At 44.0% G+C, this 21253-nt stretch overlaps 3 protein-coding genes across 3 annotated transcripts; 1 reads left to right on the top strand and 2 right to left on the bottom strand.

Annotated features, from left to right (window-relative positions):
* Window positions 1-7797: 7797 nt before the first annotated feature.
* Window positions 7798-8691, bottom strand: MYCFIDRAFT_180058 (uncharacterized protein; the record flags this gene model as incomplete). The annotated part of the gene is made up of 6 exons (XM_007934038.1): window positions 7798-7862; window positions 7890-8197; window positions 8230-8510; window positions 8539-8577; window positions 8607-8631; window positions 8657-8691. 6 exons carry the CDS (start codon window positions 8689-8691, stop codon window positions 7798-7800), a joined length of 753 nt encoding a protein of 250 aa, XP_007932229.1.
* A 23-nt stretch (window positions 8692-8714) lies between these two features.
* MYCFIDRAFT_180057 (uncharacterized protein) lies at window positions 8715-13222 on the top strand (the record flags this gene model as incomplete). Its single annotated transcript, XM_007934037.1, has 22 exons — window positions 8715-8817; window positions 8844-10727; window positions 10756-11087; window positions 11123-11269; window positions 11297-11381; window positions 11423-11515; window positions 11551-11591; window positions 11615-11716; window positions 11754-11849; window positions 11878-11915; window positions 11945-12097; window positions 12135-12141; window positions 12172-12461; window positions 12486-12492; window positions 12528-12568; window positions 12657-12699; window positions 12726-12777; window positions 12814-12848; window positions 12880-12920; window positions 12974-13001; window positions 13036-13069; window positions 13104-13222. 22 exons carry the CDS (start codon window positions 8715-8717, stop codon window positions 13220-13222), a joined length of 3771 nt encoding a protein of 1256 aa, XP_007932228.1.
* A 6663-nt stretch (window positions 13223-19885) lies between these two features.
* Window positions 19886-20104, bottom strand: MYCFIDRAFT_112825 (uncharacterized protein; the record flags this gene model as incomplete). Its single annotated transcript, XM_007934036.1, has 1 exon — window positions 19886-20104. A coding segment is annotated over one exon (219 nt), but the record flags the coding sequence as incomplete, so codon positions are not given.
* Window positions 20105-21253: the final 1149 nt, after the last annotated feature.

Genomic DNA, 21253 nt, shown 5'->3' with positions numbered 1-21253 from the left:
AAGCTAAGCAAGGTGCTTTATAGCGAGGGCGTACTTCTACTTTAGTATACGGCGCGGACTACGATTGCTAGTAGGCTCGAGTTCGCCCTCTTTCTCGTCGTTTATCTTATCGAGGCCGCGCTTACTAGGATGCTAAACAGGCTAATCGTTATTATCGGAGGCATTACTAGCACGGCGCTTACGCTCTAGTTCGCCCTCGCTCTACGGCTCTTTATCTATATTAGCATCCTCATCCTTAGTTAGACTATTATTAACTAGCTAATTATATATAATATTGCGATTAGCGGTTCGTAGGCGGCGAGGAGTAGCGCGCTCTTTAGTAGGCTAAAGGCGAGCAGGCTAAAGGCGAGCAGGCTAAAGGCGAGCAGGCTAAAGGCGAGTAGGCTAGCGGCGAGCAGCTAAGCGGTCCTTATCGCCTAGCATGTTCTTAGAGTTGTAGTAGTCGCTATAGTACTAGCGCTAGCGGCGGCGATCTTTATCGAGTACTAGACCGGCGAATGTACTAGCGAATGCAGGACCTAGCAGATCGGATAAAGGGCCTAGCATATCGGAAGTCTCTCCTAGTAGCGGTAGGTCTTCCGGAGTAGGCATTTCCTCGTCTTTATCGTCTAGTCGAGGCGGCAGGCCGATATCTTCTTCGCTACGACGGTCTAGTTTAGATATTAGTAGCGCTTCTATTAGATAAGAAGAGCTATACTAATTATCTCCGCTACGACGATTGAGCTCGGAAGTGTTAGCTTAATTAGTCAAGTCGGAGCCGCTTATAGTGTCGCTTGTACTACTAGTGCTAGTGTTTGTTAGCGCTCGAAGTAGTCGACTCGAGTAGCTAGCTAGCTAGCTAGCTAAAGTCGCCTCCGCTATTTAGCTAGATCTTAACAACAAGAAGTCGTAGGGGGTTGCTTATTACTGCAAAGTTAGTTAGGAATACTAGGTCTACGAGCTTGTAGGTGTTTCGGGTGTATTAGGGGTAGTATATCTAGAGGCTTCTAAGCCGCTAGTAAATACTATCGGCAGAGTAACGAGAACTTAGCACTACTACGCCGTACGCACTCGTATATAGCAAGAAAGTCGATCGCGAGTACTTTCTAAAGGGCCTCGAGTTAGTTTAGTTAAAAATAAAAGAGGGTGTTACTACCGCTATTTCCGACGTAGACGAGAACTCGATAGCGAGAAGTCGCGCGCAGGTACGTATAGCGAAGAAGTTAGTCGGATAGCCCTAATTAAGGACCTCTAGGTGTTGACTTAGTATATAGCGATATATTAAGAATCGGTGTGTTTAGATAGGCGGACAGCTATAGAAGTAGACTCGGCTAAATTGGTATAACTTAGCGCGTATACGTCGTATATACGAGATTTTTAGATCGTTAGACTCGCAATTAGCAGGGCTACAACCTCCTTGTATTGGATTTGCTAGTTGTCGTTAGTGTAGCGAGATCGTATTTTAATAGCGGAATCCACGATAAAAATCAGCGGTTTAGCTTTAGGCCTTTAGGCGAAGGATTAGGTAGAGTAGTATATAATTGGTTGTTCGGAAAGACGGAAGCTAGCCCTAATTTATTTAAATCTATTACGTGCAATCTAACCAATTCACTACCGCGGAACGTAATCCTTAATATACAAAGGCCTAAACGGAGGTAGGAATATGCAGCCTCGCACGCTTATAGCCGGCTAGCAACTATAGGAGTAGGAGCCTCTCGGACCCGCTAGATCTCACTCTAAGGACCCCTTTCAAACTTGACTCGTAGTTGTATCCTGCTCCTTTTATCCTACCTAGTCTATAAATGTGTACGAGCGTACGTTAAGAGCCGAGGCGTGTAGATGCTCTACTCGCTCCTAACACTAATATAACAAAACATCTTTACGAATCCGATATACATCCCAATTGTAGCGGTGTCTATACTAGGGTTATAGCCCTAATCTCTTGCTCCTATCCGAGCTAGTCCGAATGCTTTATCCGAGTCGAAAGGAAATATTAAAAGCCTATACGCTAGGAGTATAGGACAAAAGAATATTAGAAAGGTATAGGCGAGCTAGAGAAGGAGGTAGCGACGGCTTTAGAGGGCCTATATACTTACTAGAATTATTTATATAGTATTAAGTTTTGCTTCGTATAGCTTAGATGGTTAGTAATATAAGGGAGAAGCTTTCGATAGTATAAATTTAGCGAGAGCTAAGTCGGGAGACAATTTCTACTACTTCGGGTATATTAGGTCGGGTTTGAATTATTCCGTAGCTAAGCGCTTATATACGTAACTAGTAGACTTAACGAATTCCGCTAATTCTAGTATACCTTTATATCTTTATAGCTTGTTCTTAGAATATATAGGAGTGTTCGCTAATTTAATACTACTAAGCTTATACTAGTATAAGTACTATTACTCGTACGATACCTAGTATAGATATATAACTTCGTTCTTATACTAATAAATCTAGATACCTAGATAGTACGTATATATATTAGGATCTACTACCTTAAACTAACTGCTTTAACTCTAGTACTACGGCGTTTGTCTTAGCCGAAGTTCGGCGACTAATATCGAGTTTTACGGGAATAGAGATATTATTCGAGCCTATTTAATACGTTGCTCTCCTATCTCTAGATCGAGGAAGTGAAATAACTATACTAGATATAGTAGCGTACGAGCCGTAACTCGTCTAGTATACTTATTATATATATTCTATATCGACTAAGGAACGGGTTTCTACGCTACTCTCCTATTTCTACTCTTTTAAGGCCCTTAAGGATATCGATACTACGGCTTTAGCTCTTACGTAAATCTATTCCGAGATTAAGGCCGCGGATAAAGATTAAACTCCCTCGGAGGCCTCTAAGAAGGTAGTCCTTATATCGTCTTTAGGAGAAAAGTATTTGTCTACTATATTCGCCCTAAAGGCGGCCGGTTTATCTACTCTTCCTACGAGAAACAGTTAACGACTACGGGACGTTAAATATACTATTACTACCTCTAAAACGATAAGGTAGTAGCCCGATATACTAAGGATTCGGCGAAAGATAAGGCTAGTAACGGAAAGAAGGGCAATAAGGCTAATACGGCTAAATTCTAATACGGCTAATTAAGCTAAAGGAAAGACGTATTACTATTACTAAAAGGTCGAATAGGACTATAGGAAGTATAAAGGGGACCTAAAGAGTAGAAACATCTAAGAAAAGAATAAGGAGGAATCTAAGATCGCGGCTTAGACGGCTATCGATTCTACGACTTAACTATCTAATAAAGGGGATTAGATCCTAGACTCCGGATATACTAGATATATATCTAGCGATAAGGCCTACCCTATAGATTATAAGGAAGAAGCCGGAGACTTTACTCTAGCGAACGGTAAAACGATAAAGATCGGAGGATCCGGAATAATCCTCGTTCGATTTATAGAATTCCGACTATAACTTAAGACGTAATATACCTCTCCGAGATTAGATATAACCTTCTCTTAATAAGCTAACTCTCGGAACGAGGTATTACGACTCTATTTACTAAAGAAGAGGCTATACTTCGAAGAGGAAACGAAGAACTAGCTAAAGTAGTACGCGTCGGAAGGTCCTATATTAAAAAGAAATCTAGATCTAATAAGACCGACGAGAGTAGCTACTACTACGACTAAAGGTACTACTCTACTTTAGTATTAACGCCTAGGATATCCGGGAAACGAAAAACAACTTAAGGTATATAAAGTACTAATAGGAGTCCCGGAGCTTACGACGCTAGATAAGTTTTACGGGACTTATATTACGATTAGGTCTAATAGACGATAGACTCGAGATAAGCCCGAGAAGGTATAAGGTTACGTAGATAGGATATATATCGACTTTTAGGGTCCGTATAAGTACGATACCTTAGGAGGAAATAGGTATATACTAACGATTATAGACGACGCGATAAGACGGTTAGATATCCGTCTTACTCGCTATAGAAGCAATGTATAGGAAGCCTATAAGGTTTAGAAATACGAGGCCGGACTTAAATCTAGGAGGACACTAAAGGACGTAAGAATTAACAACGCTCCGGAGCTTCTTAAAGCTCTTAAATCCTACCCGGGACTATAAATCGAAACAACGACGCTCTATACTCTAGAATAAAACGGGGTAGTAGAAAGACAAATCCGTTCTATTATATCTAAGGTATAGGCGGCTTTAGAAGGATCCGGATTACCTAAACGATCTTTAGGCGAAGCGGCCTATATAGTTACCTATTTATTTAATAGGCTACCTATTAAAGGAAGAGATATAACTCCTAAGGAGCTCTATACTAGAAGAAAGCCTAGCGGAGAACACTTACGGTATTCGGCTATCTAGCCTATCCGTTTATTCCTAAAAAGAAAAGGAAAGATAAGCTAGAAAAGACGGCATTTCCGGAAATCTTCGTCGGATATACGAAGTCTACGAAGTAGTATAGAATCTATAATCCTAAGACAAACGCTATCGGGATCTATACTATCGTTAAATTTAACGAATCGACTAAGAGAAGTAGTCTACTATCCGGAGAAGAGCTACCTACTTATAAGAACCTAAGTAAGTAAAGTCTCCTATCCTACCTTAGCAAATCCTATATAATAGTTATATAATCTTATTACGTACAGTACTAATCCGTTAGCGTAAAGCCTGCTTAGCGTATACGCCGAGATACCTAGTCGCTCGTACGGATATACTTAGTAGCCGGCTCGGCGGATATACTAGCCGTATAGGGCTATCGAGCTTAGTTAATAGAAAACACTCTACCCTATTCTTAGAAAGGTACGGTTTAGTTCTACTAGCTACTACTGCGATTAGTAGAGGGTATTCTATACGTTACTATAGACCTATTTTCTTATACTACTCTACGGCCTATTATAGATAGCGACGGCAACGATATCGATCTCCTAAATAAAGGAGAATCTAAGAAAATAGAGGGAGATTCCGAAGCCGAAAATAATACTCCGGAACCGTAAGACAAAGAAGACAGTTTAAATAATAACGATAGTTTAAATAACGACGACGAAAGAATAACTCGAGAACCGTCTACTACTCCTACGGCTTCGAATATAAACTAAGGAGGACTAGGAAAGTCTAGGAGGGTCTCTAGGGTACCGAAGAGAGTAAGGTACGAGATAGAGCTAGCGGCTCTAAAAGTCGACTATTAAAAGGCTTTCGATATACCTATTCCCGAGACCTATTTAGAAGCTATTAACGGCCCTTACTCCCGATAATAGAAAGACGCTACTAAACAATATATCGAGTTCCTAACGGGTAATAATACCTACGAGATTACCGACTATTCTAAGCTAAAGGACGGAAAAGGGCAAATAAACGTTATTATTCTAAAATAGGGGGTTAAAAGTAAAAATACTACTAAACGGACAAATCGATAAGTTTAAGGCGAGATTTATAGGAAAGGGCTTTATATAACGCTACGGGATCGATTACTTTAAAAGATTGTCTCCGGTAATACCTCTCGAAAGCCTACGTATTCTCCTAGCTATCGCCGCTAGTAAAGGACTTGCTATATTCTAAATATATATAGTAAGTGCCTATCTACTTAGAGAACTGACGGAGGAAGTCTAACTAGCTATCCCGGAAGGCATAGACGTTCCCGGAACTAATAAGGAACTTAAATACCTAAAGGGAGTATAAGGACTAAAATAATCCGGACGAGTTTAGAATAAGATAATTACGGCTTTCTTCGAAGAATACAACCTCTATACTATATCCGCGGATTAATCGGTCTACGTTAGTTGCGACTATACGCTAATAGTTACGTTATACGTCGACGATCCTATTATACTAGTAAAGACAGAAGCAGAGATTAAACAGCTAGAGGACGGGCTTATAAAGAGGTTTGAAATAGGGGATCTAGGTCCCGCTAAGCTTATACTAGGCGTACGAATCGAGAGAGAAGCCGACGGGTCTATACTACTAGATTAAAGGGACTATATCGAAAATACGCTTAGGAAAGAGAGCTTATATCTAGACGAAACCTTCCGAGTATCGACTCCGGCGAGCGGATACGCGAATCTACTACCTATTATAAAGAATAAGGAGGTAGTAGACGTCCGGAAATACTAACGACTTATCGGGAAACTAAATTAGACCGTACGAGCTACTAGGCTAGATATATCTTTTCTAACGTAACGACTAAGCTAATCCTTAGTAAATCCGGCTAGGAGATACTATAACGGATATATCTACGGCCTTAGATACCTAGGTGAAACTCGGGACTACTATATAAAGTATAGTCCTATCCCTAAGAACAAAAACGATATAAGTAATTTAGATACTCGTCTACCGGTTATCTATACTAATTCGGACTACGCGGCGGACTCGACTAGGAAGTTAACGATAGGATATATATCCCTATTAGCCGGAGGGCCTATATCTTAGTCTACTAAACTATAAAGGTCCGTAACGACTAGTACTATAGAAGCCGAATACTTAGTACTATCCTACGCTATAAAAGAAGCTATTTAGATCCGGAGTCTCCTCGACTACGATAATACCTTATAGAAGATAACTATAAAGAACCTACGACTACCTATAGGGATAATAAGGCAGCTATCGCTTTAGTATAAAATCCGGAATTTTATTCTAGAACGAAATATATCGACGTAGCGGTATATTACGTACGGCAACTAGTCGAGGACAAGCTAGTCGATATAAAGTATATTCCGACTAAAGGCTAACTAGCAGACTTCCTTACTAAATCCCTAACGAAAGGGAAGTTCGAAGAAAACGTAAAAAGAGTCCTAGGGATAAAAACGATTAAGAAGGATTAGGACTTAGCTATTTAGTTTACGACTAGATAGCTAAGTAGAGAAAGTATTAGAATACTCGAGTATATACGAGGCTAGTTAGATTTATAAGTAATAGAAAGAGAAGGAATCTTCGGGCTTATTTACTTATAGCCTAAGTAATAGCTTATAAGTCTTAGCGTTAGCGTATATAAGTAGCTAGTAAGTCTTTTACCTAAATAGCAAGCAATTCTATCGGTTCGCCGCTTATATATAATATAAATAACAAGTGTCTTTATAATTTAAGAACTAGTAGTACTATACTATACCGTAGGATTTATCTTATTTAGAACGAGTAAGAATACGCTACGAACGAACGAGACTAATCCTCCCTCCTACTAGTAAAAAGATATACTAGAAGGACCTATAGAACCGAATCTATAAAAGTAATAAAAGCTCTAAAAGTTACGAAAGCTATAAAACTTATAAAAAAATCGATAAAACTTATAAGACCTACTAGAACTATTTAACTAAGCCCTATCGAACACGGTATAAAAGGGAGCGCTATTGTCTCTAACTAGCGATCCTTCGTAATGTTCTTAACCTGTTTCTTCGGCTAGTTTTCGCGCTTTCTAAATTCTAGGTTTCGCATTGCTGCCCGACACCTAGTGCTGCTTGACACTATATGCTGCCCGACACCTGGTGTCGAGCCGACTACCGAGTATCTGGTTTGGCAGCTCAGTACTAGGTCGTGAATAGTTCTGAATCTGCGCCACCTACCAAAGTTCTTATACCTAGTCAGATCGAGTGAATCAGTACTATCGCGGCGCTCCTGAACTCAGGTTCTCAATCGGTTCGGTCGTGTTAGGTCTATAGTCTCTTCGTGAGGCTACCTGTGTTCTAGCTTGAGCGTCAAGCGCCATCTACTTTCACTTCTCACTGTTTGAGAGGGAGGAGGGAGGAGGGAGGAGGGAGGAGCGGTTGCGAGTATATGCGATGTGTGCCCGTTCTAAAGGCCTTTCAAGAGCAAGCATCGCAGTAAACACACTGCCGATGTCTTTCCTAAGCGTTCCCTCTTTAGATCGCTGATCTTCCTTCCGCATTCGAGTCCCTTTCACTGCTACTCTCGGTAGTTTTTTGATCTTCTTGCGTGTGTTTTTGAGGTTCACTGCTGTTTCCTATTGGTCGTTTTCGGTCAGCCGTCGCCGCGGTGGTATCGTGATCGTATCCAAACGACCCGGAATCAACAGCCGTTGGAGTATGTTGAGACGGGACTTGAGAGCAGTTTGCGCCTTTGCCAATCCCTGCTCTATACCAAGGAAGGAAAGCGGCACCAAAGAAGGGCAAGTCGCAACATCGATCAAGGTATCCTGGGCGGCGCGCTTGGGCGATGCAAAGATCATCCATTGCGCAGTCGACCCCATTAAGAACGCCTTGCGTCGCCAATATCCAGCTCGGCTGATTTGTCCCGCGGGAACTAGACAAGTTGTAGAGCGTCTTTCATTCCACGAACATAACAATGGCCATGCTCGATGGGGATGGCCATGATGAGAATGCGGGAATGGCCATAATGCGATGATGGGAATGGCAATTATGGGAATGGCCATAATCGACGGAAATGGTTCATAAGTTCCGAGAGTCCTTCGTTCGGGTCGTGGAATGCGAAGACACCCAAGCATCGCTGAGCGACACTCCCAGTCGTAGTCGTGGCCGTAGTTTTGGCTTCGAGCTCTCGCCACGTTCGACATTTCGAAAGCTTTGCAGGAAGTTCGTCGCATCCCAACGTTTAGCTGAAATGCATGCATGCTTCCAAATCACCCGGGCTTTGAGTCTATCCAGGTCGCTGGGAAAGTCGTGCTGCGAAGGGATCATGCACGACCATAAACAAAAGTGCTACACAGACGTTCGACCCTGGGTCTCCCGCATATGAATTCACGTGAAGCTGGCTGTTGATGTCAGCTTCCAAATCATAACTTCAAAAAGCTCGCTTCTGAATGAACACGCTGAGAAGCTGGGCAAGTAAGCTGACAAGAGAAGCTGGAAGCAAATTTGCTCGAGAAGCTGGAAGGAAGCTTGTAAGAGAAGCTAGAAGCGGGCGTGCAGGAATGCCAGAAGCATGCAAGCATGCAAGCCAAATCTGGAAGCAAGCTTGGGAGGGAAGCTGAGTGGAGAGGGTATATGTATAGCCATACGCCGTACACCTTGGAAACCGCTCCGCTTGAAAACAGCTTCATTCTGCGTCAGCACAATCAAGCTTCACAGGCAATTCGCACTCGTTATGAACGAATTCGGTGGCCTATTTCAAGGCCGGCCTGCTGTATCATCTCGAGCACCACCGCTGAGGAAGGTTCCGGCCTTGGAGAAGGAGCGGTCAAACACTGCTGGGTCAAGGGTGGAATGCAGTGCAAGACAACAAGAGGATGCTTTCATGCTGTATTCATCATCCCCAGAGTCGCCGGTCGCGCCTCCTCACCTTTTAAGAACACCAACGACTGCCCCAAGAACACCAATGACTGATCCCAGAACACCACCGACGGCTCCAAGCATACCAACGACTCCTCCAAGAACATCACCCACTGCGCCAAGAACACCACCAACGGCATTTCCCAGTACCGCCGCCAACACCAGGCATCCCAGAACACACACGACGCAGAGAAAAGGCTTCAAGAGCGGAAGTCAGGCGTGCAAAAGCACCAAAAGCCGCTGGCCACGGCTTGCTTGGCTGGAGGCAGTGGGCAACTTCTTCGTATCAACAGGCGTCTGGATGCGCTGTCTCATGTGCTGGATCGGACGACTCAATGACTGGTTGATGCTGCTTTGGCCGTGCCTGGTCGCATGCGCACAGTGGCCGTACCATGTTGGCCGCTGGACATACCACAGCATGGTTCCAATGATGCGCCGCGGTGTGATCCCCATCGCACTTGTCCTCGCGCATTGCCTGTTCATGTGGAGTCCAGAGGTGCGTCATGCTGTGACGATTGTCGGGCGTGTTGCGAGCATTGTTCCAGATCGCGCCACCCAGGACTGCCGAAGCAGTTTCTTCAGACCTTCTTTCATCAGCGACAACAGCACGCCTCCGTTATGGCAGCCGATAGACTGGAATGGTATGGCTCGACAGGATGCGGCGGAGGCGGAGATGGCGCAGCGCTTGAATTTGTCACAGGGTGTGGTTCGAGAGTGGGCCAGCAATACGCGTCTTCTATGGGCAGAAGCTGGCACTGCTGGCGATGATGGAGGAGGCGACTTTGATGGGGATCTCGCGGCGTGCCGCGCGGTGTTAGAGCGAGTCGAGCAGGCGGCGGAGATGCAGGCGGCACTGGGCGATCAGCTCCATCGGGTGTTTCTCGAGTATGCTGCGGCTGTGACGGAGCTTCGAGATCGCGTCAGCATGGTGGTGGACGAGAAGCCATGGTCGTCGTCGAGGTGGTGGTGGTGGCGGTGGGTGAAGTGGGCGGCGGAGACGTGCTTTCCGCAATGGCTGACTCGGCGCTTTCGGCACGCAATCGAACAGGAGCAAATGGCTCGGCTGGCATACTGGCTGCGCGACTGGGGCGTGAATCGAGAGCAACCATTGCTGCAGCTGTATTCTACGCTGTCGCGCACACCACGCCGCATCGAAATATTGGCCGGCCTGTTGCGACAAATGGAATGGGCTGAAACGTGGATGCAACTTCTGGAGGCCGACCAGCCGGCTTGCGGCATGTCGGCTGGCACGGTGGAGGAAATGCGGGCTTGGCTCGAGGCGTGGCCGCGCATGATTCAGATCAACGACGACGGCTCCATTTCCCTCTCCCCTACACACGTCAGCGCCGACCATCCTCTCAGCCACGGCGATCATCTGTTCCGCGGCATTGCAGACGCGACATGTGGAAGCGTGAACGCCGACAAGCTGCACGAGCTCTTGGACGCCTTGAGACGCGTCAACGTATTCTATCGCGACCCGCCCGCAATGCGCCTCGAGCAATACTCTGCTGTAGTGCGAACATTGCTCCACGCCTTCGCAAACAGTGCTCGATGAATCCATAAACTCATCAGCAAGAGAAACTGTAGATTGCCAAAAGACGCATCGGAACATCCAGTCCCATCTGGCATCAATTGAGGTCGCCTTGCAGATCGTCGGCCATGTCAAAGCTCACGTCTTCGACAGGCAGAGCATGGTTACCATGGGAAGAGAGAGCATGGTCGATGTGGGAAGAGCATGGTCGATGTGGGAAGAGTATGGTCGATGTGGGAAGAGCATGGTCGATGTGGGAAGAGCATGGTCGATGTGGAAAGTGCATGGTCAACGTGGGAAGCGGATGGCCAATATGGGAAGAGCGTGGTCAGTATGGGACGAGCATGGCCAATGTGGGACGAGCATGGCCAACGTGGGATGAGCATAGCCAGTCTGGGAAGAGCATAGCTAGTTTGGGGGGAGCATGGTAAGCCTGGGAAGAGTGCCAGCGTTACGATCAGAATCATTTCGGCGCGAAGCCGGGCAACATCAACAATTATTTCGACAATGAGAGCTTCGACAGTGAAGATTGAGGAGGCTCAGCCGGTCAAGCAGGTAAGCAGCCGCCGAATTGAATACTAGAAGATGAAGAAGAATACAATGACTATTGATTGGTACATGGCGTCTCACTACGTTCAATGGTTTTCCACACCCGATCCGTGTCTGCGTCGGATCGTTGGCTTATTCCTCCATGACATTGTTGGTGAGCACTGAATCGAGGGAGTGCCATTGGGTTGCAACGCGGAGCTTCGAACAGCAGCTACAGGGCGGGACGCCTCACGGCCTACGCAGTTCCTGCAGGTTGAAAGACGTAACTTACAACTTTCGAAGGGTAGCCACGAAGCTTCGAGACCACCTCAGACAACTCGATCCTGCAGTGTCTATCCATGCAGCTGCCAGGGCGCGTCATTGTCATCTACGTCCGCTGACCGTGTGTACATGCGAGGATGTCGAGCATGGAATGGTGACATATCCGTAGCGTCGGAAGCTGCATTGTTGGCGGTGAATTCGGCCATCGATTCATTTGTCGCCTACGTAGTTCACATATACCTTTGACGCTCTACGACCACCGACATCTGCTATTCTCGTCAACCAAACGCCACCACTCATTCCCTATAAGCATATCAGCTACTCGGTCGTCGTACAAACATTTCACAACTCAGCTACCTCCTCCCACGATGATCCCCAGAGTTGCCCGTGAGTTTGCGGTCGACAGTTGAACTTTCGTAGAACCCTTGAGATGGCTGCAGATATCTGGCACTTCCAGAATTTCGACACAAATCGTGGGCCACGGTCCGATGTTTCTGTTGATGGTAGGCGATATGTGTATGTTCCATGCGTGCTCAATGAAGACGATATCCGCCGTTTGGCGGGCATTGAACTGTCTGTTTCGGGCGCAAAGTGCCGCATCCTGATCAAGTACAAGCGTGGCATTGAATGCGTACGGAGGGAGGTAGTCCCGTAGCGAAGCCGAAAGTGACGAAAGTCTTGCTGGCAACGGCCGGGTTGAAGAAGGCTATGCCTTGCTTATCGAGATGGCTTCGTGCGGATGGATGCATTGGTTGAAATTAATGACATCCTGGTCGACTCCAGGCATTCCAATAGACTTCAGATATTGTACAGGAGTTCTAAGATCAATTGTACAGGATTTCCGACAGGTTGAACATGAGCTTTTTCGTAATTTTGAAATCTGGAGGCTAAGGCTGGGAATGATCATGAAGGCTAAGCATGATCGTGAAGACTGTAGGTGATGATGCAGGCTGAGTGCGAGATCATTTGTAAAGGCTGAGGAAGATCATTATAATGGCCGGAGATAATCATGAAGGCTGAGGATGATCATTACAGAGGCCGAGGGTGATCAGGAACGCTAAGCAAGATCATGAAGGCTGAGAAGGATCATAAAGGCTAAGCAGGATCATGAAGGCTGAGCAGGATCATGAAGGCTGAGCAGGATCATAAAGGCTGAGCAGGATCATGAAGGCTGGGTACAAGATCACTGACAAAGGCTAAGAATAATCACGAAGGCGGAAGGGTTGAAGTGAAGGATGAGATTCGAGATTCGAGTTTTTACTCTATTGCGGAACGCAGCCAGGACTGAGATGGGGCTCAAGAAATGGCTGAAGAGTTCTACACAGTTAAAGATTAGGAGACACGAAATCGCAGAGGTAGTCCAGTTCCATGGAGGTGTCCAACAGGAATCAACTAGGTGTTGCCTGCTCTAATGTCGAAGCTTCCGAGGTAGTGGCAATCATATTGAAGGTTGAAACCTGATGTCGGGAATCACCTGGTGTTGGGTAACGCCTAGTGCTGCGTAGGAACAGGATGTTGGGCGAGAACAGAACCGAGAATTACTCCGTCTAACGGGCTAGGTTGCTCCTTAATGCCGCAGAAGTAGGTGCGGCTGATAAGCTCCAATGTATGGATGGCTGCGGCCTGATGTCTAACAGAGTGGTAGTGGAGACGGATACGCAACACGCGAGCACGCAGGTCGCTAGTATTGTCCTCTAGCACGAAGAAATCCGTCCTCGATATATAATAATATTATCCGGTATCTCGTACCCGGGTAATAAAACCGCCGACAACTCGCTATAGTTTACGGGTACTATGCCTTTAGCGAGATGTAGCTACATGTCTTATATAAAAAGCCTATTTCCGCTAGATCTTAAGATATCGAGGCGTAGCTTATTAATATATAAATAGTTAAGATAGGGACGAAGGGCGTCGTTAATATAGTATTAGAACGATAACGGGGCGTTAGCGAGCCCGAGTTATATAACTAGGCATTCGTAGTAGCTATACCGCGTCTTTTATCTATCTCCTTTAGCGATACTTAGTTAACTAAAGGCGCTAATAATATCTACTTTAGAGTAGCTAATAACCTTACGCAATCGGGAGAGGGTTTCTTATACGAATAGGATAGGTAGGGTATATACGTTCTTCCTAGTTATTCTATTAAGCCTACGGTATTCTATATAGAACTAGAGTCTACTACTAGCTTTCTATGTAAATAATAGAGGCGATAGGGACGTTAATAATAATATACGGGATAAAGATCCTTTCGAGGTTGTCCTTTAAATCCTTATAAAGTATCTCTAGCCTTTCGTAGGACGAGCTATATAGAGGTATATACTTAGGCGCGTTCTATACTAGGTAGTACCTCGATTTTATTATTATAAGCCTAGTATAGTTATAGGCTCTTATTTACTAGAAGTATTATATAGATCGTACTATTTTAGTCCGCGGATCTATAGCTTAGCTTTCTTAGTAGCTATCGCTTACCTAACGTCTAAAGCGAGCTCGCGAAGACTCTATATATACGTTATTATAATAGCTCGTATACTATAGAGGCCTATTAAGGGGTGCTCTTTCTCTAGCGAGTAGGAGTAACTAGGGTCTTCGAGGACTTAAGCTAAGAGTATAGTTATTAATTATTAATTTACTATAATTATATACCGAATATTACAATTATAACTATCTCTATTATAGATAAGCGGTAAGCCGATAGAATTGCTTGCTATTTAAACAAACGACTTACTAGCTACTCATATACCCTAGCGCTAAGAATTAAAAGCTATTACTAAGCCGTAAGTAAATAATCTTTTAGCTTCCTTCTCCTTCTCTTACTTATAAATCTCACTAGTCTCGTATATTCTCGAGTATTCTAATACTCCCTCTACTTAGCTATCTAGTTATAAACTAGATAGCTACGTTCGAATCCTTTTAATAGTTCTTATTCCTAGACTCTTTTTACGTTTTCTTTAAACTTCCCTTTCGTTAGGGGCTTAGTAAGGAAGTCCGCGAGTTAGTCTTTTATCGGAATATACTTTATATCGACTAGCTTGCCCTCGACTAGTTCCTATACGTAATATACCGCTACGTCGATATATTCCGTTCTAGAATAAAATTCCGGATTTCGTACTAAAGCGATAGCCGCCTTATTGTCCCTAAAGATAGTAGTAGGCTCTTTATAGTCGTCTTCTATAAGGTATCTAACTTGCTCGAGGAAACTCTAGATCTAAATAGCTTCTTTTACGGCGTAGGATAGTACTAAGTATTCGGCTTCTATAGTACTAGTCGTTATAGACATTTATAGTTTAGTAGACTAACATATAGGTCCTCCGGCTAATAGGGATATATATCCTATCGTTAACTTCCTAGTCGAGTCCGCCGCGTAATCCGAATCGGTATAGATAACCGGTAGACGAGTAACTAAAGTACTCGTATTGCTTTCGTTCTTTAGGATAGGACTATACTTTATATAGTAGTCCCGAGTGTTTCCTAGGTATCTAAGGCCGTAGATACCTCCGTCGTAATATCTACTAGCTAGATTTGCCGTAGATTAGGTTAGTGTTTACGTTAGAAAAGATATATCCGGCCTAGTACCTCGTACGGTCTAATTTAGTTTCCCGATAAGTCGGTAGTATTTCCGGACGTCTACTATCTCCTTGTCCTTTATAATAGGTAGCAGATTCGCGTATTCGTTTGCCGGAGTCGATACTCGGAAGGTTTCGTCTAGATCTAAGCCCGCTTCTTTAAGCGTATTTTCGATATAGTTCCTTTAATCTAGTTATATAGACCCGTCGGCCTCTCTCTTAATTCGTACGCCTAGTATAAACTTAGCGGGACCTATATACTTTATTTTAAACCTCTATATAAGCCCGTCCTTTAGTAGTTTAACCCCCGCTTCTATCCTCGCTAGTATAATAAGATCGTTAACGTATAACGCGACTATTAGCGTATAGTCGCTATTAATAAAGACTAGTTAATCCGTAGGTATAGCGTAGAGGTCGTATTCTTTAAAGAAAGCCGTAATAGTCTTATTCTAAACTCGTCCGGATTGTTTTAGTCCTAGTACTTCTTTTAGGAGTTTAAGTACTTTATAAGTTCCGGGAACATCTAGGCCTTCCGGGATAGCTAGGTAGACTTCCTCTATTAGTTCTCCTAGTAGGTAGGCACTTACTACGTCTATTTAGAAAGTAGCAAGTCCTTTACTAGCGGCGATAGCTAGGAGAAGGCGTAGCCTTTCGAGATATATTACCGGAGAGAACGTCTTAAGGTAATCGATTCTATAGCGTTACGTAAAGCCCTTTCCTACTAATCTCGCTTTAAATTTGTCGATTTGTCCGTTCGGTAGTATTTTTACTTTAAAAACCTATTTCAAAGTTATAACGTTTATTTGCCCTTTTCTGTCCTTTAGCTTAGAATAGTCGACAATCTCGTAGGTATTATTAGCCGTTAAGGACTCGATATATTCTTTAATAGCGTCTTTCTATTATCGGGAGTAAGGGCCGCTAATAGCTTCCGTATAGGTCTCGGGAATAGGTATTTCGAAGGCCTTTCGATAGTCGACTTTTAGAGCCGCTAGTCCTATCTCGTCCCTTAGCCTCTTCGGTGCCTTAGGACCCTTATAGTCCTTCTTAGTCCTCCTTCGTTCGTAGGAGTAGTAGACGGTTCTCGAGTTATCCTTTCGCCGTTATTTAAACTATCTTCTTTGTCTTACGGTTCCGGAGTATTATCTTCGGCTTCGGAATATCCCTCTATTTCCTTAGATTCTCCTTTGTCTAGGAGATCGATATCGTCGTCCTCGTTATCTATAATATACTATAGGGTAGGTAGCTCTTCTCCGGATAGTAGGCTACTTCCCTTAGTTAATTCGTTAAATTTAACGCTAGTATAGATCCCGATAGCGTTCGTCTTAGGATTATAGATTCTATACTATTTCGTAGACTTCGTATATCCGACGAAGATTTCTAGGAATACTGTCTTTTCTAGCTTATCTTTTCTTTTCTCTTTAAAAATATACGAATAGGCTAGATAGCCGAATACTTATAAGTATTCTCCGCTAGGCTTTCTTCCGGTATAGAGCTCCTTAGGAGTTATTTCTCTTCCTTTATTAGGTAGCCTATTATATAAATAGGTAACCGTATACGTCGCTTTGCTTAAAGATTATTAGGAAATCCGGATCCTTCTAAAGCCGCCCGTATCTTAGTTATAATAGTACGGTTTTGTCTCTCTACTACCCTGTTTTATTCTAGAGTATAGGGCGTCGTTATTTCGATTCGTACTCTCGGATAGGCCTTTAAGAGCTTTAATAAGCTCCGGAGCGTTATCGATTCTTACGGCCTTTAGTTTCCTCTCGGTTTTAAGTTCGGCCTCGTCTTTCTAAGCCTTAAAGGCTTCGTATACGTCGCTTCTATAGCGAGTAAGACGGATATCTAGCCGTCTCGTAGCGTCGTCCGTAATCTTTAGTATATATCTATTTCCCCCTAAGATACTATACTTATACGGACCCTAAAAATAGATATATACCCTATCTAGGTAATAATATACCTTTTAAGGTTCTTCTCGACTTTATCGTCTATTAGAGTTTATAGTAATATAAGTCTCGTAAGATATATATAACGTTAAAAGCTCCGGAATTCCTAGTAGTACCTTATATACGTTTCGATGTTTTTTGTATCCCGGATATCCTAGGCGTTAATACTAAAGTAGTATAGTACCCTTAGTCGTAGTAGTAGCTACCCTCGAAGTTACGATAGATCCCGATTCCTTTAGAATATAGGACCTTCCGACGCGTAGTCCTTTAGCTAGTTCTTCGTTTCCTCTTCGAAGTATAGCCTATTCTTTAGTAAATAGAGTCGTAATACCTCGTTCCGAGAGTTAGCTTATTAAAAGCAGGTTATAACTAATCTCGGGCACGTATATAATATCCGGAATCGTAGTCGGAATTCCCTTAGACCGGACGAGGATTATACTATATCCCGCGAGCTTTATTGTTTTACCGTTCGCTAGAGTAACCTTTCCGGTTATTTCCTTATAGTCCGTAAAGTAGTTACTATCGTTAGATATATATTTAGTATATCCGGAGTCTAGGATCTAATCCCCTTTAGTAGATAGTTAAGTCGTAGAATCGATAGCCGTCTAAGCCGCGATCTTTAATTTCTCCTTATTATTTTCTTAGATTTCTCCGTTATTTTAGTCCTATTTATACTTCCTATATTCCCGTTTAAAGTACTAGATCTTTTAGTAATAGTAATACGTCTTACCTTTAGCTTTATAAGGCGTATTACGCGTAATAGGCGTATTGCCCTTCTTTCTATTACCGGCCTTATCTTTCGCCGCTTCCTTAGTATATCGGGCTACTACTTTACTACTTTAAGAAGTAGTAATAGTATATTTAACGTCCCGTAGTCGTTAAACTAGTTCTACGTAGGAAAGAGTAGAGAAACCGGCCGCCTTTAGAGCGAATATAGTAGACAAATACTCTTCTCCTAAAGACGATATAAGGACTACCTTCTTATAGGCCTCCGAGGGAGTTTCGTTACTAGCCGCGGCCTTAATCTCGGATTAGATTTGCGTAAGGGCTAAAGCCGTAGTATCGGTATTCTTAAGAGCTTTAAAGGAATAGAAACGGAAGACTAGCGTCGAAACCCGTTCCTTTATTAATATCTCGCTTACTTCCTTTATCTTATCGATTACCTCCTTAGTCCGAGTACGTAGTCCTAGGAGGTATATACGCTTATCTCCGGCCGTAGACTTAATAAACGTAATCGCTTTTGCGTCTTCTTCTTTAGCCTCTCTTACCTTAGCCTTATCTTAGCTTATAGATTCTAGTATACCGTTCCTATACTTCTATAAGCCTTATCTAGATAAATAATCTTAAATTAGATTAATTAGTTAAGGGCTTCTATACCGGCTATTATAGTCTTTCTATAGCAACCTTCTAAGGTCTAATAAGGTCTTAATGTCCACCTCCGGGCGCTTCTTTAGCTAGGCAAGTCGACGAGTTAGATATAGAAGTATAACTATTATATAGACGGCAGTCTATTAGTTAATACTATAGTACTTGTTAAATAGCTATCTTAAAAGGCAGTTTAAGCGGATAAGAGGCTTACGCCGTACGTTATATTCGGCTAATTAAGTAAGGCAGCTTCCTACACATTCTACAGCCTATTAATACACATCTAGTGCAATAGTATAGCCTTACAGCTTAAGAGTAACCTCCTTAAAGGGTATAAGGAAGGTACGAGTATACCGTAGAACCGAGTACTCGTCGCTAGTAAGCTAAGCCTCGTATAGATATAGTACTATATCTGAAAAGCTATTTAGGTCTAGCCTTATTTAAAGGGCTTCTTCTATTATAAGAAGCTATCTATTCTAGCGTATCTCTCTTAGAATCTTAGCTATTAAATAAGGCAGTTAAGGCTACGATATATATATCTTATTAAAGAATTAAAGTTATCGTTCGTCCGTAATAGCTTAGCGAGTACGAATAGCCGTTATAACAGCCCTTATCTAGTAAAGGAGTCTACGTCTATATCTAACTACCTAGAAATAGATAATATCTAGTATCGCTATCTTCTAGGTAAACTCTTTACTCTTAGCAGACTCCTTATCCTTAGCAAATATAAAGACTTCTATTATCTAATTAATATTATAGCTAATATAGCGGAGTTAATAGTCCTTCTAGTAGTTAAAGCCAGCCTATCGCACACAGCCCTCGACATATTCACAGAGCGTACTATTAGTAAAGGTATTGTTAGTAGTTAACTAGCTAATCTTGCTAGTTATACTAAAAACCTAGAAGTAAGGCATAACAAGCCAAGCGAGGAAGTTACCTATATACAAGCCGATTAGAAGTTGTAGCAAATCTAATCGTACTTAAACGAGCCTGCCCTTCTTATCTATATACTAGCAATTAATAGCTTAGAAGTGCTTCTTACTATACTAATCCTTCTCATATAGCAGCCTATGCTATCGCACGTAGGTGTTGATGTCTACGTACCTCATCGTTGGTCTAATGAGTCGTTCAAGCCGTGATTCTTGAAACGTGATTCTCGATCGTCTGCGGCCTAGAGGCCGCAGCGGAGGCAGGTTCTGGCGTGATGCAGGTCCGCGTTTGTACTCCTGTCTCTGAAAACGCCCCACAAGCGCTTCGGTTTCGTCTTCAAGTTCAAATCGCCGCAACATGCCTCCATCAACTTCCGTGTTATTGTCGAATTCATCTCCATCATCCTCTTCGTTGTTAGCGCCACCACCAGGACGAGAGGAATGATGAGCCGCAGCCTGAATCACGAAGGCGTTGATGCTATCCAGAGCGGCGGGATGAGAGAACTCATCGTCTTGCTCAGCTGCTTCTATAACCATCCATTGGTGGGGGTAGTGCTGAATGTCTGCGTCACGTAGCGCAGCAATGGCAGATTCTGACTTCCGAATGTGATCAGAGTCAAATGGCCGATCGGAATTGAGGCCTTGTAGTATCTTTACGCGAGAGGCGACGACAAAAGACAGGCTGGAGCAAAGGTCCTTCTTGGAGAAGCTCAGCACTGCCTTGTCAATTGTAAGGCCCTGTGACTTGTAGACCAGTAAGCGGATATTGCGTGCAATGGGATTTCTTGCTAGCAGGTATCAACGCGCGAAGAACCGGGAAGGGTGGAACAATCGCACGATCACCGATGTGGTTCAGTAAAGTACGAGCGTCATACAGATCCAAGAGAGATGGCTCAGATGTACTCGGCTCGCCACGATAGCGCCAGTCATAGCTATCAAACGCTACAAGGTTACACCATAGTGAGTCTTCAGTAGGGTGTGAGTATCCAGGATGCCTCGTAGACCATACAATGTCGTGCACAGTCCCATAGCGCCATTTGTGAGACTACGCTCAGTCCAGAGGTTGTTAAATGCGAGAGGAGTATAAAGGCCTTATGCTTCCTCAACAGTCGCATGCTTCGATGCCGGGATGTTGTGCTCCGCCGAGTCATGCAATATGGCATTCCCCGACCGACGCATGCAGATGTAGTTGTGCAGTTCAACATTCCTCTTGCGTCCATCGATACGGAGCGCATCGTCAAATGCGGCACTCCCATCAGGACTGAGGTCGCAAGCAGAACGAGTGTTGAGCAACTGCCAGTTATGCTGCGTAGCTGTGCTGTCTCGGAGGCCTTTGGCAGTACCGGCTGTCGCTGGACGTCAGTAAGGTCAATCGTGATCTCAAACCCGTGATAAAAGCGACGAACTTGCAACTGGGCGGCTCTCTTGGCAATGCCGAACAGTGCAGTGGCCTATAACAGGTGGCCGCTAGAACAGGTCGCCTATGAGGATGAAACTCAACCCACCAAAGCCAGGACTTCTCTTCGGTTACCAGGTGGTATGTATACTCCTTCCCATTAAGGCGACAGCTCATCTACACTCAATTCAGCAAATCCGGTATTGACTGCCAATTTGAGGAGTGCGTGCAAAGTGAAGCCTTCTCGCGTTCTGCATACTCTGGCGCGTCCTGAAATTCGGTATGACCAACTGATCTTGGTGGTGGAGAGTAATGATCATTTCTGCGCTGAGGACAAACGCCGTGGGGAAAGGCGATATGCCTCTATCCAAGTCGTGCAAGAGGGCACTGTGCCGTCAGGTGTCGTATGAGTTTCTTGCCAGGGACGTTGAATGATCATCGTCACGCGACACCAATCCTCGCCCTCGAACGTGACTCCCGATACCAGGTGCTGCTTGGCGCACCTGGTGTCATGCCGAGCCGAGCACTTGGTG

This window comes from Pseudocercospora fijiensis, assembly GCF_000340215.1.
Source record: "Pseudocercospora fijiensis CIRAD86 unplaced genomic scaffold MYCFIscaffold_13, whole genome shotgun sequence".
Classification (NCBI taxonomy): domain Eukaryota; kingdom Fungi; phylum Ascomycota; class Dothideomycetes; order Mycosphaerellales; family Mycosphaerellaceae; genus Pseudocercospora; species Pseudocercospora fijiensis.
This window is presented reverse-complemented; position numbering and strand designations above follow the sequence as displayed.